The sequence below is a fragment of the Cupressus sempervirens genome, chromosome 6, assembly GCF_028749045.1.
Source record: "Cupressus sempervirens isolate cs-2001-9-10 chromosome 6, ASM2874904v1, whole genome shotgun sequence".
Lineage (NCBI taxonomy): Eukaryota > Viridiplantae > Streptophyta > Pinopsida > Cupressales > Cupressaceae > Cupressus > Cupressus sempervirens.
In genome coordinates, this window is record NC_143123.1 from 299,029,664 (window position 1) to 299,049,638 (window position 19,975).

Here is a 19,975-nt window from a genome sequence, read left to right on the forward strand (position 1 = left end):
GAACCTAGGCTCTGCAAAATTCAGTGATCAGACTTCATATATATCTAGCAACTATCTTCTATCTTCAATGGCATACACAATCAGACCCGAAGACAAGTTTGATGGGAAAGAACACTTTGATGCCTGGAAATTCAGAATCATGATGATTCTTGAAGAGAATGATGTAAAACAATTTGTTGATGGAGCATCCAAACAACCTCCAGTTGAACTTCATAAATCTATCTGGAGTAGAGGAAATAGAAAAGCCATTCAAATCATATTAGATGGAGTAAAAAACGATATTGTGCATTTGATATGATGAAAGAATTATGAAATGCATATGAGGTCAACAATGCAACTAGGGTTCTCGCACTGAAAAGGCAACTAAATCACATTCAGTGTCATGTCCCCTTTCTAGTGACATAACTTTAACAGGGAATTTGCCTATCATCGACTCTCGTAGGCAAATGATTTTGGAAAGAGAGTCATTTTATTTCCAGATGGTTACATTGTTGCTCTCGGAGAATAATAATTCAGTAAGTGGGGCTTACTTGTTCTAATATTAAATTAAGGTTGTACTTTATAAAGTTATTTATTTAATTTTATAAAGTTTAATAATAAAAGTACATAAAAGACAATTCCGGAAGCTTCCAGTAACTTCTCAACAAAGTGAATAAATAGAGGACATGAGGCACCCATTCGGGTAAGCGATTTTGTGGATTCTACTTCTGCTACACTTGAAGCAATTTGTAGTCATTTGGTCTGCAAATTTTTAGTCTATCTTTGGGAACGATAACTCCCATTGATAAGCAATTTTGAGGGTGTGGAATATCACCCGAATTATTGCAGCCTTGGAGGTGGCACCACAGCCATTTCATTGGAGCAAAGTTTGTGGCCTAAGGCCGGATTTTCGTGAGAGTTTGACAGAGAGAAAGGGAATTAATCAGAGACAAATTGGAGGGTTCGAAGGGAGTTGAGAACCCCTGTGATTATTGATCAAGAGCAAGCAAACCGCCTGGTATTTTCCGCGTCCAGACAGCCCAACCCACGCCAGCAAAGAAATCAGTGTATTTGAGGCTCACGTAGTGACCCGACTGCTTGGGCTTCGATTCATTAAGCCACCACATCTCGCAACAGGACCGCAGAGCAAGTTTTGCAAGGTCGAGGACAGACGAGCGTTCCGCAGCGAACCCTAGCTTAAAGATTAATTGATGAAGATACGGGCCAGGCAGAAATTAATCGCATTTGGGCGAAGGTATTATTCAGTCGGCGGCCACGACCTCAATAAGAGCGGAGTTTTCCTTGCGGGTTTGTAAAACGACTGCTTGAAGACTCAACCAACTCCGGCGGCTAACTGAGTGTCGCCCGACCCAACAACGACTGTCCAAGGACGCGATTCAAACCTGTCCAGGTTCCAAACATTTCATAATTATTTGCTCAAGTGTCAGTGTCAAGTATTTTGGGTTAAATAAATGAGAAGTTTGATTGCTGAATGTATATTCTTGTATTGATTGCAAAATTATTCTCTATTTGAGCCAGAGCTTGATAAGGTGCAGTTTTCGCTTATTTAATAATAAAAATTCCCTAGAACGATATCAGTTTTGGTTCGATTTAGCAAGGCCTATCAGAATTTACTTGCATACTATTTGACGGAATGACAAACTCCTGAGTTTTGGTGTTAAAATAAGCAATCATCCTGCAAGGAATATTACATTCAGATAAAGAAAGGAGAATCAATGAATTCTTACTTCCTAAGGGTTGCTGGCATTAGAGATGAACTGTCAAGTGTAGGAATCATTATTAGTGACATAGAATTAACACTAATGGCTATAGATAGAATACCAGATTGATGAGATACTTTTGCACAAGGAATAAGTGCCAGAGATAATCTTCCGGACATCAACAGACTTAAGAATGATTGTCTTCAAGTAGAATTCAGAAAACTAAAGAAAGGAGGGAAATTGAAAACAGAAGATGAAGAACTTCATGTTCTTAATACAAACTCCTATAAGGGTAAGAAGAAGCATTTCAAGAAGAAAAAGGGAAATCAAAAGAATGGAAAACCCAAGAAAGATTTATCCAAAATAAAGTGTTTCAAATGTGAAAAGTTTGGACATTACAAATCTTATTGTTTTGAAAATTCTAAACAACAAGCAAACTGTACAAATGTTACTAGAGAAGAAGATACCTATGATCCTGGAATCGTGTAGTGCACTTATCACTATCGAATTTTTTTTCAAGTAAAGCATGTGTAATTGATAGTGGATCTTCTAGACACATAACGGGATACAAAGAAGCACTAGACTCTTTATCAGAAAAGGTTAATGGTGAAGTCACCATTGGTGATAATTCAGCACATTCGGTCGAAGAAATTGGAAATTGCACCTTGAAGCTAAAATCTGGAAATTCTCTTCTTTTCAAAGGTGTACTCTACGTACCAGGAATTAAAAGAAATCTAATCTCAATTACAACACTAGAAGATGATGGGCATAATGTTGCATTTGTGGACGACAAAGTAATAACTTGGGCAAAGAACTCCTCAATCAAGAAAGCGAAGTTGATTGGTCAAAGAAAAGGATATTTGTATGAATTGAGTACAGAATCTTGTCAATCTATTTAAGCCTTAATTCATAAAGCTGTAGACATAAATGAAATATGGCACAAAAGATTAGGGCATCTAAATTTCAAAACCTTATCAACTATGGAGAAGATGGTTATTGGGTTACCTAAACTAAATAAAGACCACTCAAGCATATGCAAAGGGTGTGCTCTGGGTAAGAACACCAGAAGTCCATTTCATGATAGCACTAGGAAAACAAATAATATATTAGAATTAATTCATTCAGATTTATGTGGACCTATGTCTGTTCCTTCTCTTGGAGGATTCTGGTATTATATTTTGTTCATAGATGACTTCTCAAGGAAAAAATGGATTTACTTCTTAAAATGCAAAGAATCAGAAGAAATCCTAAAGAGATTTAAAGAAGTCAAAACATTAATTGAAAAATTTTCAGGACATAAAATTAAAACCCTAAAAACTGATAACGGAGGAGAATATACCTTAGACTTGTTTAAAAGGTTTTGTAAAGAATCAGGGATTACGAGGGAGTACACCATTCCTTATAATCCAGAACAAAACGTGGTAGCAGAAAGAACAAATAGAACAATTATAGAAGCTGCTAGAGCTATGATTTTTGATCAAAATCTAGAATATTATCTTTGGGCAGAAGCCTCTTGTACTACTGTCTACATTCAAAATAGAAGCCCTCACTCTTACCTTAGAGATAAATCTCCTGAAGAAGTATTTACAAGGTTAAACCCAATATAAGTCATCTTTGGATTTTTGGATGCCCTGTATATATCCATGTTCCAAAAGAAAATAGAACCAAGTTGGAACCCTTTGGGAAGAGAGGTATTTTTGTAGGGTATAGCGAAACATCTAAGGCATATAGGATTTTCATACTTGGACAAAAAAGTATTGAACAAAGGAGGGATGTGATTTTTGAAGAAGATCTTGCATTCAAAAGAGCCCTAAGTTCTGAAGAACCTTCTCCTTTATCTAGTTCTGAAAGAAATAGTGAATCTGGGTCCCAGAGGGAGAACTAAGAAGAAATTGAAGATGAAATTCAAAATTTGAATCTTGAAGAAACTCAAAATTAAAAAAAAAGACCACTTTAGGCCATTAAAACAATTGAGGCAGCTCAAGACTTTGTTGCACCTTCCGGAATAGTCAGAGAAAGCAAAAGACGTAAAAGATTCTCTAGTTATATAGCAAACATGAGTGATTTATTCAAAACAGAACCAACCAATCCTTCTGATGCTATTGAACATATAGCTTGGAAAGAAGTTATGATAGAAGAATACCAATCTATTATGAAAAATGATGTTTGGGAAAATGTTCCAAGAGCTAAAGGAAAATTTGTTGTGTCTTCCAAGTGGATATATAAGAAAAAGCATGCTATTGATGGTAACATTGAGAAGTATAAAGCTAGATTTGTAGCCAGAGGATTTTCTTAGAAAGAAGGGATTTATGAAGAAACCTTTTCTCCTGTTGTCAGATATACCTCCGTAAGAGCAATCTTAGCAATTGCCGCATGGAAGGGATGGAAAGAACATCAGATGGATGTAAAAGCAACATTTCTAAATGGAAAGATTACAGAAGAAGTATATCTGGAGCAACCTGAAGGATTTGAACCTCATGATTTTAACATTTTTGTTTGTAAGCTCAAGAAAGCTCTCTATGGGCTTAAACAGGCTCTAAGGGCTTGGTATGAAATAATTGATAAATATCTCACCGGCTTAGGATTCTCCAACAATGAAGTTGATCCAAATTTATATTATAAAAGAGATAAAGATGATATGGTAATTCTGATATTGTATGTTGATGATTTATTAATAATAGGTGATGATCATCTTATAGATCAATGCAAGAAAGATCTAATTAGAGAATTAAGATGAAAGACTTGAGACTCCTTCATTACTTCCTAGGGTTAGTACAGCAGAATTCTTACAGTATCATACTTAATCAAGGGAAGTATACATTAGACATTTTGAAGAGATTCGGAATGTGGAATTGCAAATCTATATCTTCTCCAATGGAGACTAATCTACATAAACTTAAAGAAGCAGCTACAGAATCATTTTCCACAGATTCTACTTTGTACAGACAGATGATTGGGTCCCTTATGTACGTAGTAAATATAAGACCTGATATTTGCTATGCTATTAATGCCTTAAGCCAGTTTATGTGTGAACCAAAGGATATTTACCTAGTTGCAGTTAAACACATTATGAGATACTTACAAGGCACTCTTAATTTTGGACTCAAATATGAGAAGGTTGGCTTAGACTTACATGGATTCACTAATTCAGATTGGGGTGGAAGTGTTAAAGGCAGGAAAAGTACTTCAGGATGTTGTTTCAGTTTAGGATCAGCAATGATATCTTGGATATGCAAAAAATAGTTTTCAGTAGCTCAAAGCTCCACAAAAGCCGAATACATTGTAGCCGCAATGGCCGGTCGAGAAGTGGTCTGGCTAAGGAAGTTACTTGTGGGTTTATTTGGGCAAGCCATGAATCCTACGATTATTCATTGTGATAATCAGAGTTCCATCAAGCTTTCAGTTAATCCAGATTTTCATGACAGGTCCAAGCATATTGAAATTTCTTACCATTATGTAAGAGATATGGTAGATAGGAATTTTGTAAAATTAGAATACATTTGCACTGCAGATTAGACAATAGACATTCTCACCAAACCTCTATCTAGAGTAAAGATAGACCACTTCAGGAGAAGACTTGGTATGGTTGAATTGTAATCCAATTGTATTCTTCAAATTATTAATAAAATAATTTTATTTGTCAGGCTATTGATTGTTATGGGCTCCACCATTTGTATTCATTATTTAAGAGGTGACGATCTTTGAGATAATGAACACTTGTATAAAAGACATTATGAGAGGTGACGATCTCTTAAATAATGTGCTAAACAATAGAGTTGTACTGTAAGATCTAGATGAGTTCAAGATCATATTGTGATGTAGACATTGCTATGTCTATGAGTCACAATTTGGATAAAGAAAGAATTTTAGTAATCTCCGGGTTTATCCTGTTTTCTAGTAGATCCTAAACTCAGGATCATGTTGTGATAAAGAAATACCAGTACCTATGAGTCACAACTTGGATAAATGAAGAAATTAAATTACTTTTCAGATTTATCTTGTATCTTATCACTAGTAGTAGTGATTTGTCATATCACAGGTTTAGTAATATGATATTGTATAATGTGTTCTATGATACCGCATACTAAGAAGATTCAGACATATATAGAGTATAAATTCTTGCTTACTCATCTTTATTGATGTTGCTAGATATGATGTCTCTTTGTAAGATTATCAAGTTAAGAGGGAGTGTTGAGTATGTAACCAGATAATCTCCAGGTCTAAATGTGCAGACCGCACTTGATCTTCTAACCTTGAATATCATATGTATGGCATTAAGTTATAGACTCCTCTTGTGAGCTGGCGACTTCTTAATGAGTTGTTTAATATTCATTTCTAATCGAACACATTGTGTGTGTTAGTAATTAATATGTTTTATCTTGCACATCGCTGATTTCTAGAGAGGTTATAAATGCCGACTTAGGAAGGGACATGCCCCTTTGAGGGACATGCCCTTTAGTGATGATATTTAGGTACGTTATTGTTGTAGTTTTGAGAACACACAATGACATTTCAGTCTGCTCTCGTAAGCAAAAATATCCAACGAATATATTGCAGAGATACAACTATTTCAGATAAGAATAAAGATTGATTATTCCTCCATACGTCAGAGTTGAAGAAGTTCATTATTCACCAACAAAGAATTGTTTACAAGTCTGATCAAAAGCACATAATTAGTAGAATATTTACAAGTTTGAGTTAATAGGCCCATTATTGAAAGTGTCAGTTGTCCCAAGCAACATTAATTCACTACCCCATGACTATCTAATTTGAAATATAATCTCTTGAGCTCACAGAAATTGCATTCATTAAAGGAGATAATATATCTTAGGTTGACAGGGAATAGTGCATGTAGAAGAATTACATCTTTGTAAATTCTTTTTGTTGGTAGGTTATTTTATGAAGTTAAAATCAGAAATCTATTTCAGGTAAATGTTTTAGAAAGTAAAAAAACAAAAAACAAAACTTAGGAAATTATGCTAGGTTCAAAGTATATGCAATGGTTAGGTCTTATTTCATCCATAGGTTGTTAGTGATAATGATTTTACGACATTTTAAAGGAGACTGATGAGATTTGAGAGCATGGACATGACAATTATAGCATCACCAAGTGTAGTATAGGAATTTAATAGTTTCTAAAACAAACCATTTCTTATTTTAGTTGAGTTTATTTTTGAAGGAGATGCTTTGTTTTGTGGATGAGCTTTATTAAAAAATAAATTCAATTTTCATGCAGTTGTGCAAAGTAATATTTTGAAATTGTAATATCCCTTTCTAGATATTCACTAAAACCCTCGATTAAAACTTACAAATTTTAAATCCGAACAGTAATCCAGTATTTGATACAAATTTCAGAACTTAAACCGTTATATAACCAACAGATATACAAACGAGAAAACCCAAAGAAATGTGTTCATTTCCTCCAATATCCAGACTTATACATAAACCAGCAGATTAATACAAATAACCCAAAATGCGTTACTGTATTATACAACAGCAATACAATAACGTGCAACAATTCAGAATATCCAATCTTACAAATAGGAATAACAGTCAGATTGGCAATATAGATAGAACCTGAAAGAAGGCTAGGTTTGCGTCCAACCTTCAAAGTTTCTTCAAGGGTTTGCATTCTCAAAGAAATAACCAGCAACTGTTTCCAGCTCCCAGATTAATATTTGTTTTCAATAATATAATCTTCATATATATCCTCTCAAGTGGAGCTTGTTGTACCTTTATTACTTTTCCCAATGAGATGCACGCTCATACAAGTAATGTGGGATAAAGCAACTTTTTGTCCTTTAGTCACTTAAGTGAACATGGTACCTTTTTAAAATAAAGTGACAAATTAAATAAACCTTTAAGTCACTTAGCCAGTAAACCATAAAATCTTCAGGCATTAAAATAACTGACCAAACGAACTCGGATAAGCTCGTGCTATAGCTCGTTGGAAAGCTCTTGGCGAGATGCTTCCAACCCAACACTGAAGTACTGAAAATACTGAGCTCTGATTACTTACTAATAGTAGTAAGTATTTGGACAACTTGCCAAAATTGCTCCGATGGATCTGGAACTGGAAATGTCTAGGCCAAATCTCGAACTGAACCCCGTACAGAACCTTTTTGCCCCTAAAGCCTAAGCGAAGTGAGCTGGCCATAAAGAATTATAATGTCCCAGAAAAAGGGGACATTACAAAGCCTCCCTTTTCAAAGATTGCTTGCCCTCAAGCAATCCACTCATACTTGTAGAAACCAAATGCCAAGATCCCATACCCACCTTGAGAATGCGATTTTACTCCTCAGTCGCTGTACCCTAGCATGCATCTTCCTGAACTCAAAATGGTGAAACAGTACAATATGAATCAATGTGCCTGATAACTGAATGCTAGGATCCCAAGTCTCACCATAAAGGGACACCAACGGCCATGTGCTACTGCCCCGAGTGCCACTTCCCTTATTCAGAATGAATGCCTCACTTCATGAGTGCCCCTGCGAGTCTCTACTGATAAGTGATGATGGGAGCTCGGCAAGATACCAATATCCACTCCAAGATGATAATATGCATAGGGATGCTCCCCCTGGATCCCAAATGAGAACTCGTGCATTGACTGAGATACCACTGACCAGCACCTGTAGTATCTGCACCACTGTACCGCTGTTCCACTCCGACAATATCCATACCGATGCGAATGGTAGATCCAGCCAATCTGACTCCACCACTATATCACCCTGGTAGAAATTGAGTAAGCCCACTCTTTGGAATTTTGACGTGTCAGAAGGCTGAAACACATAGATCATAGTCAAAGCATAATCCACTAGAACACTTGGATCCCTGATCAACCAATACATCGTGTCAAACCTATCACCACCTGGATCCCAAAACAATCTAACCCTACATCCATTCGCCATATAGAGGTAAAGATAACTGGTAGCGTCTATAACACAACATCTCTCTGCAGCTCCCGCTAAACTCCCATGGATGTGATAACTAACCAAACCATCATGCCAATTGACACCATAGTCGTCCTGTAAACATGTATCCATAAAAGAACTTTGTGACATAGAAGTAGCAAACCATGTTGGATACATATCAGCATGATGTATAATCGACAGCTTTCCCTGCAAGTAATCCCCCGTAAACAGCTGAGTTGGATGCTTGCATCCGCTAATCCCACCTTCCGAAGATGGTGAATACCCATCCCACAAAGGATGATATAATTCTGGAACCAACCCACACCGATGCATCATCAAATCCTCTGTGTGTGGGTCAAAAGAAAAATGATGAGCACTCCTCACTATGTATTCGCGGTAAAATGCTCCAACCTCTGTCAATGGCTCATCACTTTGACTTTGAAAATCAACAAGCTAGTATCCAAAATCAGCTGCATGGAATGAAGTGACAGATTTGCTTCCAGGGGATGGGAACAAATCAACATGAGAGCTATACTCCCATCTGGATGACACTCTGCGAATGCCCTGTGTGGATGACGGAGGAGCGTCGTGCACTACCACACAACTCTCAGGAGAATCCATCATTGTGACACAAGAGCTACCAGTAAACTGTCCTGTATCAACTGTCATGACACTAACCTCAGGAGAACTCAATACGACCAGTGGTTCTCTACTATTCTCCATCAAGGTACTCATCCCAGCTGAAACCTGTGTAACCATATCTATGATAGATGTAACCAAATCCCCACTACAACCCGTGGATATAAGATCCTCATCAACTGCCTCTGTATGTAACTGTACTATATTTGCAGCTGGTGGAGACCGTGCCAAACTCAACTCCTCTATAAGCTTCTCAATCTGTAATTGTGACTCTTGAAGGGCTAACTGGGCACTCTACAAAGAGTCCGTAGTCACCTCAAGCTCATGAGTGAGCTTATCAACCTTCTCCTCTTTTCCTTGCAATGCAACATAACAAATGCGATCCCACTCGAGAAGAAAATCTCTATCTGCAAGTAGTTGTAGGTAATTTTGTTTCATCATTCCAATCGCTTCTCGAAGTGCATGTATCTTTGCAAGGGAAAAAACACTATCACCATGCTCATCTGTCAAAGGAGTACCCCAACCATAGGTGGCCAACATTTGACGAGCAACATCAAAATGCTTAACGGTTGTGGCAACCATCCTGTCATTAACCTTCAATTGACTTGCTAAATGATGATCACCCTGTGACGAAACCTTCCCACACAAATCTTCCGATTTGTCATCCGCACTGTGATATGAAGCTGAATCAATGTCACTCACCATATAAGCAGCATCGTGTATGCTATCATCTAGGCACACCCCAATATCTAGGGTCTTGTTGCTATGCACCTCATAGGATGGCTCAACTGGCAAGGTACAAGCTGTTGATATAATAGTATCTTTACGCATTTCCACTTCCAAGGTGACTGCGTGTCCATCCACATCATGATCTTGGGATTCATTGTCATCAAATGAATTTTCTGATTCGTTCTCTAAGGTTTGATTTTTGCTCTCCATAATGTCAGCTATATGATGGTCACTAACTGCTGGAAATTCATCATAGAGTCTTCCAAATACTATAGAGACCTCTTGTTCCCCTTTCTTTTCATTTTGTGATGTATTCCTCTTAACAATGGAAACCATACCACGTGGCACTTTGTTTAATTTTGCAGGGTGAGAAATCAATTCATTCATCCTTTTCTGATTTTCATCTAACCTTCTCAAACTTTTTTTAAGCTTCTCCATATTCATGTCCCACTGCTTCTGGATAGTTGAAGTAAACATGATTAACTAACTGATTCAATGTCCAGTTCACTGTAGTAAACTCCACAAATTTTGACCAAAGAGTTATGATCTGGGCTTAAGGTATTTCGTCAGACAGTTGTTAAGCAACTGAAATGTATTCTGATAATATTGGAAACAAGCTTCTCAAATTTATCCAGTCTAATAATCCGTTTGCCTGGCCCTTGGAATGATCCAGCTACAGTCCTTAAACCACTTTGCCGATTCTGCCTGTATTCAGTTCCAACTAGAAGAGAAATCTTTTATTTTTATTTTTTATCACAGAGCTCTGAATCTGTAGTGTGTAAATTTACCAAAGAGCTTCATAACAATCTGGATTTCTTCCCTTCACACTCACAGCAGGGGAAATTAAGCCCAGATCTCTGATTCACAATCTTTCCATATGCAGATCAACCCTCTTTAATAATCGCCCAGGATTTCAACGGCACTGTAATAGTCACTGCACTTTCTGCCCAATGGGTTCAAATCCGTACTCTAGGGTATATTGTCAAATAGTTGTTAGACAACTTGGTTGTGCTTTGTTACCCCTGTATAATTCTTAACTAAAACGCTGCAAATGAGGAATTTCTGTAATTTGTTATATTAGTGAAGAAATATCAGGAAGCATATAACCCAAGGTAAATTTCAGTCGTATTCGCGTTCAGCAACTATCACCAATTTCTGAGATAATTTCAACATCAGTTTGCAAATTCCAATGACAGTTACACAGCAAAGAGGAAGAAAACTATTTCTCCTTAAGAGTTCTCTAGTTCAACTGTCGTCACTGATTATAGGATGCTCTTGTTGATCTTGCACTATTGCCTGTAAGTCTGCATTTTCTGAGAAATGGTCGGTCTCAGTACGAGGGTAACTAAATAAACCCCATTGTATAGCTCCTCTGCAACCTGTAGCAGTTCTGTATAACTGTTGGTAAGTTCCCTGACGTTTGCACTGGCTAAGACACCCTGAATGTTATAATGCCCGACTCCTTTGCATGCCGACTGGTGCCAACTCGACAGACTACTGGTATCTGTGTGAATAATTTTGTCTAAGAGTTCGCATAAACTTCTAAAATAACCTTAGTGCTGCTATACTGTCACTGAGTTGTTAGACTAAACAAACTAGGGAATGAAGCAAAGAATTTATTTTGTCAAACAGTTAGAAGCAAACCCAGTTTGTATAATATAAGCAACTTAATCAATACTGGAAGAAGTTTTATTTCAGAACCAGTCATAATGATATCACATTACAAAGCACTTTTTCCTCCGACTTGGTGTTAAGCGTGGTTACACACACTTGAAATAATATTCAACACTTAAAGCATCAGATCGATCCCTAAACAAACTCGAAATGAAGATCGGAGAAGAAAACGTAACAGACCTCTTACACCCGTGTCTGCTGTAGTAGTCATACACCCGAACTCGCTTCCTTCTGAGACTGCAGTATTGTGTCATTTTTGATATGGCAGCGGCTGTATATACTCCAGGATGTGCCGTTAGTAATTCACCCCAGCAAATTTATTGAACGCCAAACCCTCGTTTTTCACCACTCTTCGACTGCTATCATATCGCATGGTTATTGGAGAAATTACCCACATTTTTATCAAACCCGAGATCTGCAAGACGAGTAAGTTCTTTCCCACTCGGTGTTCCCCTTTTTGCCTGTTTAAACGTGGTCACTGGATACTATGAGCTGACGCCTGTCTCAGAACTGTAGCCATGACTCCAAACCATTAATTTCTCATTCGTATTTCATGAATCCCTTTTCAGATGTGATTGGTAATTCGACTCAGCCAGTAAAATACTCATGCGTATTACCTGTAGATTACTTTCACAGCCGAATAGATATATCTGAGGCTAGTTTACGCTAACTAAAATAGCCAAACCTCCTGGCAAGCAGTCACCTGTAAATAGCCATTCTTCCTTCCAAACAAATTATTAACTGAACTTACTTATCTCATGCTGTTCACGTGGGATGCCAAAACTGATACCAATCCGACTGAAACAAACTGTGCACATCTCCTACGATTTCCCTTAAAACAATATCACACTGACCAAAGCTGACTTGCAGAAAATCCCAAGACGAAACACTGAATCTCTTCTTTCAATTCGATTATAACCTGAGTCACAATCTGAATGCTAGAACCCTTACACAAGTTCACACCAATTAGTCACAGAAGTCACCTCTGTCTGAACTCTGAAGCCACCAATGGCACTATTCACCGGGTGTTTCACAGATTCAAAGTGCTTAAAACTTAGCAAGAATTCACAATCCCTGCATGTTGGGTCTTCCTCAAACCCATGCCAAAGTATTCTTTCTTTCTGAATAAACTTCCACAGGATGGCAGGATCTCAAGCTCTGATACCACTGTAATATCCCTTTCCAGATATTCACTAAAACCCTCGATTAAAACTTACAAATTTTAAATCCGAACAGTAATCTAGTATTTGATACAAATTTCAGAACTTAAACCGTTATATAACCAGCAGATATACAAACGTGAAAACCCAAAAAAATGTGTTTATTTCCTCCAATATCAAGACTTATACATAAACCAGCAGATTAATACAAATAACCCAAAATGCGTTACTGTATTATACAGCAGCAATACAATAACGTGCAACAGTTCAGAATATCCAATCTTACAAATAGGAATAACAGTCAGATTGGCAATATAGATAGAACTTGAAAGAAGGCTAGGTTTGCGTCCAACCTTCAAAGTTTCTTCAAGGGTTTGCGTCCTCAAAGAAATAACCGGCAACTGTTTCCAGCTCCCAGATTAATATTTGTTTTCAATAATATAATCTTCATAAATATCCTCTCAAGTGGAGCTTGTTGTACCTTTATTACTTTTCTCAATGAGATGCACGCTCATACAAGCAATGTGGGATAAAGCAACTTTTTGTCCTTTAGTCACTTAAGTGAACATAGTACCTTTTTAAAATAAAGTGATAAATTAAATAAGCCTTTAAGTCACTTAGCCAGTAAACCATAAAATCTTCAGGCGTTAAAATAATTGACTAAACGAACTCGGATAAGCTCGTGCTATAGCTCATTGGAAAGCTCTCGGCGAGACGCTTCCAACCCAACACTGAAGTACTAAAAATACTGAGCTTTGATTACTTACTAAAAATAGTAAGTATCTGGACAACCTGCCAAAACTACTCCGATGGGTCTGGAACTGGAAATGTCTAGGCCAAATCTCGAACTGAACCCCGTACAGAACCTTTTTGCCCCTGAAGCCTAAGCGAAGTGAGCTGGCCACAAAGAATTATAATGTCCCAGAAAAAGGGGACATTACAAAAATCCTATATATATGGTGTTATATTTGAGAGAAAAAAATAATAAATGTTGTTATCCTTTGAAGTTTATGCAAAATCTTATTTTTCAAGTTTTGTGTGTCTGATGAAATCGTCACGTTGTAAGTATTTTTGTCACATCTATTAAATATTGGTTTTTGTCAGAGATATTAAAAATGAATACATTATGTAATATTCTCTATTTGGACTCTACTCTAATTTTCCCTAGAATTCCCAAATAAGTTATGGATGATGGTTCAAAATTTAATTGCCCGATTTAGAGCCTGCAAGCAAGTTTGGTATCATTATGAAGATAAACAAACATATAATTCAATAATGTTCCAAAGAGAATTTTAATCACCATTATGATTGATGAGCAAAAACATATATTGTTTCATAATTTGATAAAATGGATCCGTAGCATCGCTATAATCAATATAATATACATGTGGGATTCTCTTAAGTCTTCCCCAAGAAACCATCTGCATCGTGAAGCAACTTGGGGGATCACACAAGGCATTGGAAGCTTCTCCATCAAACCCAGGGGCACAAAATGACACTCATCATTCAGCCTCCCAAACCCTCGTGTTACCACTACTAGATTGGACCCTATCTTCTCTCCATAATGGGATGGTTTAATTGTTGAAGGTCTTAAAGGAATCTTTATCATCATTATATATGCCTACTATATGATTAATTATGCCAACTATATTACTAATTATGTTTAAGTATTTCAATTTGGTATATTTTTTTGAAACATCATTTCATGTTCTATATGTACATTATACATCCCCCTTGTCCCCCCATTGCTGTTCCCACACCATCCTGAAATTGAAGCCCTTTGTTCCCTTGTCCCGGAAACTCATCCTGATGTCCCAATGCACCCTTGTGCTAGTGTTACACTGCTTATTTGGAAGGAAGACTATTAAATGTTTTCTGATTTTTGATTGTGTTGTGTATTCTCAATTGCATTACTGGATGATCAGTTAAAACACTCCAAGGGAAATCTTTTCACAAATCTACTGCACGTGTATTGATGGAATTTAGCTTTTTAGGAAAAAATATGATGTTATAATTTCAAATTATTGGTTTTGCAGGGTGCCTGATACGTTGTAAATTATTGTATTGCAAGTGCACAAGTTCATTATTATTAGCATTGTCTTTTGGAATCACAGTTATTTGAGATCTGCTATATTATTTCCAGGCACTCGTATGTGGCGGAGGGGAGCTGATTTAGATGGAAATGTTGCAAACTTTGTTGAAAGTGAACAAATTTTGGAGGCAAATGGATATTTAGCATCATATGTGCAAGTAATGCATCTTTCTTGAGCTTCAATCTTTCCTTTAGCTACTGTGCTAATTTCCATTATATCCAGAATTTCTTTATAAGGTTTAAGGGAGAATTGATAAAGGTTTCATAGTATGATATATATGATTCTATACCATCCATTGAGAAATATTGCACATTCTTGATAAAACTATGTTTTCTACAGTTTTTCTTGTTCTTGTCCAAAATTTACAGGTACGGGGGTCCATCCCTCTATTGTGGGAGCAGATTGTAGACCTGACATATAAACCTAGCTTCAAACTCATAAATCCTGATGATACAGTGAGTATCCTTCATTTTCTGCTTTATAGTCAAAACCTAGGATTATGGCACATTGCATGAGTCTTTTCTTAGTTTTATGTCAATTAGAAAAGGCTTGCGTTATATGCTTCTTACACAATTCAGTCTAAAATTGCAGCCTTCAGTAGTGGAGCATCATTTTTCTGATTTGAAGAAAAGATATGGGTCTGTTTTAGCTATTGATTTAATTAATCAGGTATAATTTTTTCAGAAACTTCAGTGAATGTTTTTTTTCTCTCAGTTCTCATTTTATGATCTCTATTTGAAGATGTAAGGTTAATATATTTTAATTTTAATTCTAGGATGTAATGTCCCCATCTAGGACTGGACTTGATTCACCGTAAAATAATCAACTAGGGTTTTGATTGTGCTTAGGAATGACAATTTACTTAGTCTATGTAGTTCTTCTTGATAGGAAGCTGCCCATTCCAATTATTAACATACATTACTATGTGTTTGAATCAAATTGAATTAAGAAACAATGAGTGATTCATAATATACTTGATAATTAACATACTTAAAGTTCAAATTTCATATTTATCTCCTAAATGTCAACGCTAAGAATGATGAGGAATCACTTGTTCTTAAGGTGCTTGGGAACCAATCTACAACCAGGCTTCCTCAAGGCATTGGGAATGCATGTTCATACCCATCTTGGGTCTTTTACCTCCGGGCATTGGAAATACATGTCCTTACCCAAATTGGGACTCACCTACCTTGTGAGGAATTACCTTGCCTCTCCCCGACTAAACCAACCTGTCCTCTTAAGGGGCTACGATGAGTGATTAATGAATAGGTTATGCATATAATGCTGTACATTGTGTAATATTCTACTTCCTAACAAATGAGTGGTCAATTATGACAGCCAAATCATTATTCATCATATCAGTATGTCTGATGTTTGCCTAGCAGTCCAATCTGCTGCTTAAATTCAGAAATCTATCTCTTATTTGAATTGGTTGAATGCCATATTCTCTTCTAATTAAATATTGATCCTTAGGATTAAAATAAGAGATAGGTTTCCAATTCCACTCCACATCAATCCTTCTTCTCCCTTATATCTGTTGTAGGGGAGTGTCACACCTCTTCAACATGTTTTCCCTTTTCAGTGGTCACACCTTTTGACACTTACCACCTTTTGAGATGGTCACAACCCTCCATCATTGCTGCCCTTTGGAAGTTACTTCTTTCTTCCATTAACCCTTCCTTGATTCCTTTTCTCCCTTTACGTAGATCACACGTTTTATATCTCATAAAATAACTTACAATGATTATCTTTCTTATAATGATCCTTTCTTCCATCCCTTCATGATGGAAGTGTCACAACTTTTCATTATTAAAACTATGCAAGAGAGTCACAACCCTTCATCCTTTATGCCCTTTGGAAGAGTCATAACGTTTCATAACTACCACCTTTTGAAAGAGCTACAACCCTTCATCAATTCTTCCCATCCCAATCATCTTTCTTATTTTCCCCCTTTCCCTTCCATATGAAAATTTCTAATCCCTTTTCATTTCACACCTTTGGACCATTTGTTGAACTCAATCAAATTTTAATCATATTATAATTTAATTTTTTTAATATTTATAATTTAATTTTCTTTATATTATTTTTATATTTTAATAATAATATTATTATTAAATCATATTTCAAAACGGGGACAATATAGCCCCGTCCTTCTCAAAATTAGTTGTCCTTGAGCAATGGCAATTTTTATGCAATTTTTTCAATGTGAGAAGCTTTTGCTAGGCAATTTTGATATTAACCAATGCATTGAGAATTTGCACGGTTTGAAATTTTAAGACAAGCTTTTTTATCTTCTTGTGGAAAGGATCGAGACCATCTTGTAATGACATCAAAGCTGATTTGGATTGATCAATGTTTGGGGTCACTTTAGTTATTCTCTTATTTTGATCAACCAAAAATAGAACCCCCATCGAGCATACACTTGAAAATACAAAGTATACTTATGAATGTATGGAGACACGAAGAATACATGAAGTATGCACATGAATGTAAGAAGACATAGAGTATACACAAAGTTAAATTCCTTCTAATTGACTATAATGATTCCTTGTTTCATCTTTTACCTTGCAAGATGGCAGGATGGAAGTTTTGGTACAATTTGTAATGTCTCCATCTAGGACTTATTCAATTTACCTTAAAATTATCAGCTAGGGTTTGGATTGTACTAGGGGATGATAGTTTACTTACTCTCTGTAATATCCTTTCTAAGAAGCTTTTGAATCAAATTGAATTAAATTACAATGAATGATTCATAATACATTTGATAGTTAACATACTTAAGCTCCAATTCCTTCTCTCCTAAACATCAACCCTTTAAAGGATGGAGAATTACTTGTCTTTAGGGCCTTCCTCAAAGCATTGGGAATGTATGTTCATACCCATATCTATACTTTTCCCTCAATGTATTGGAGATACATGTCTTTACCCATCTTGGGACCCCCTACCTTGTGAGGAATTACTTCACCTCTCCATGACAAAACCAGCCTATCTTTGAAGGGCTATAGTGAGTGATTAAGGAATAGGCTATGTATATATAATATAGTAGCGATGTGTAGTATTCTACTTCCTAACAAATGAGAGACCAATCATGCATTATAACAGTAAATAAGTCTGATGTTTGCCTTGTAGCAACTTAGTTTGCTGCTTAAATTCAGATATTTATTGCTTATTCGAATTGGTTGAATGTCTTATTCTCTTATTAAATTTTGATCCTTTTGGATTAAAATAAGAGATAAGTTTCCAATTCCATTCCATATTGATTCTTCTTCCCCCTTTATATGTTTTGTGAGAAAGGGCCACACCATGTATGTCCTTTTCAATTTTCACACCATTTCACACTTACCACCCTATCAAGGGGTTGCAATCCTCCATTATTGCTATCCCTATGGAAGTTACTCCTCCTTCCATTAATCCTTCCTTAATTCCTATGTTCCCTTTACGTAGATCACAATTGTCTTATATCTTAGAAACAAACTTATTATGATTATGTTCCTTATGACGATCCATTCATCCATGCCTTCGACAAAGGAACTTCCCTCTTGTTTATGCCTTCACAATGTGAATCATAACATTTCATATTACAAACTTTCAATAGAGTCACGACTCTTCATCCTTTAAGCCCTTTGAAAGAGTCATAACCTTTCATAATTACCACCTTTTGAAAGAGTCACAGCCTCTCATCAATTCTTCCCATTCCTTTCGTCTTCTATTACTCCTTCCTTATTTCCCATTGTCCTTTCTTTCTTCTTTTCTCCTTGTCCCCTTCCAAATGAAATTCTCTTTTCCCTTTTATATCTCATTTTTGAGGGATTTACCTCGTTTCATTTAATGACTTTTGACCATTCATTAAACTTAATTAAGTTTTAATCACTTATGAATCTAATTTTTAAATTTTTAAAAAAATTTCATTTATATTTAACATTGTTATATTTTTATCATTTTGTCTTATTTTGGAAAGGGGACATTACATAGGACTATTCTTTTCTTCTTATATCACAACAAATCAGAGCATATTGATTCTTTGTTCTATATACTTTTGATTGAACAGAGGGGAGGTGAAGGCCTATTGAGCCAAGTGTATGCCAACGCAATGCAAAATCTTGTCAATGATGAGATAAAGTATGTTTATTTTCTCATTCTTTTTTCTTGTTTTCATGATATTCTGGTGATAATGATTGGGTAGTCCTTTCTGATAATAATTAAAGTTTCATTTGAAGGTTTGTTATAAGTTGGTCATTGAAGTTTACTTGCTGACGAATGGAATAAGATTTCAGATATGTGCAATTTGATTTTCATCGTACCTGTGGACATGTACACTTTGAGCGCCTGTCCCTTCTATATGAACAAATTGTTGATGATATCAAGAAACAAAGGTGGGTTAGTTTGAATATTTGAATTTATGCTTTTGTCACTGATTAAGTTCATTTTTTTTTCACACTTTTTCAGGTTAACGTGTATGTTCCTTATGGATAAAGTCATTTTTGTGCCGACCTTAATATGTAAGGTGTTGTGCAGCTTATGCTGCCAAAAGTCTACATTCTATAATTATGCTCACCACTGAAATTTTGAACTTTAGCCATGCTTTTATGTTATCTCTTAATAACATATGTAGAAGTATTAACACATTCTTCAATTCTCTAAGAAAACTTAGAATTATTTTTAACAATATTTACCTGTATATTTTCTTTCTCATGGTCTTGAATTCTTATATGTTGTTCTATTCATATCCTTGAGCAATGCAATATATTGTATCCAGAAGAAAATATATTGCCCCACCCTATATCGTATGTCCTGTATTTTAAGCAATCCTATTCAGATTACAGATGGGCAAAATAATAGATTTTGAATCTTTTAATGTTCATGTTTCTGTTGTAGAATTGGATTCTTTCTATCCTTAGGTAATAACCTATATCACATTAGGTTATGACTTTAGTTGACATTAGTTTTGGTGATTAAATGTGTTGTCTTGAGATTTGAATTCACATAATGTGTTGGCATTTTTCTTATTAATTTGTAGGCATTTTCATTTAGCTATGGTTTTCTAGATGATGCTATATGAAAGAAATTAG

At 36.0% G+C, this 19,975-nt stretch overlaps 1 protein-coding gene across 2 annotated transcripts in view; it reads left to right on the forward strand.

The window, feature by feature from the left end:
• The window catches only part of LOC149552390 (phosphoinositide phosphatase SAC7-like), a 197,352-nt gene that overhangs the window by 53,292 nt on the left and 124,085 nt on the right, over positions 1–19,975 (forward strand). For both annotated transcript variants that reach the window (XM_089787934.1, XM_089787933.1), the window contains exons 10-14: positions 14,957–15,063; positions 15,275–15,361; positions 15,498–15,575; positions 18,955–19,025; positions 19,181–19,279. In XM_089787934.1, the coding sequence (XP_089644060.1) occupies positions 14,957–15,063; positions 15,275–15,361; positions 15,498–15,575; positions 18,955–19,025; positions 19,181–19,279 (442 nt within the window). The remainder of the gene's footprint in view (positions 1–14,956; positions 15,064–15,274; positions 15,362–15,497; positions 15,576–18,954; positions 19,026–19,180; positions 19,280–19,975) is intronic.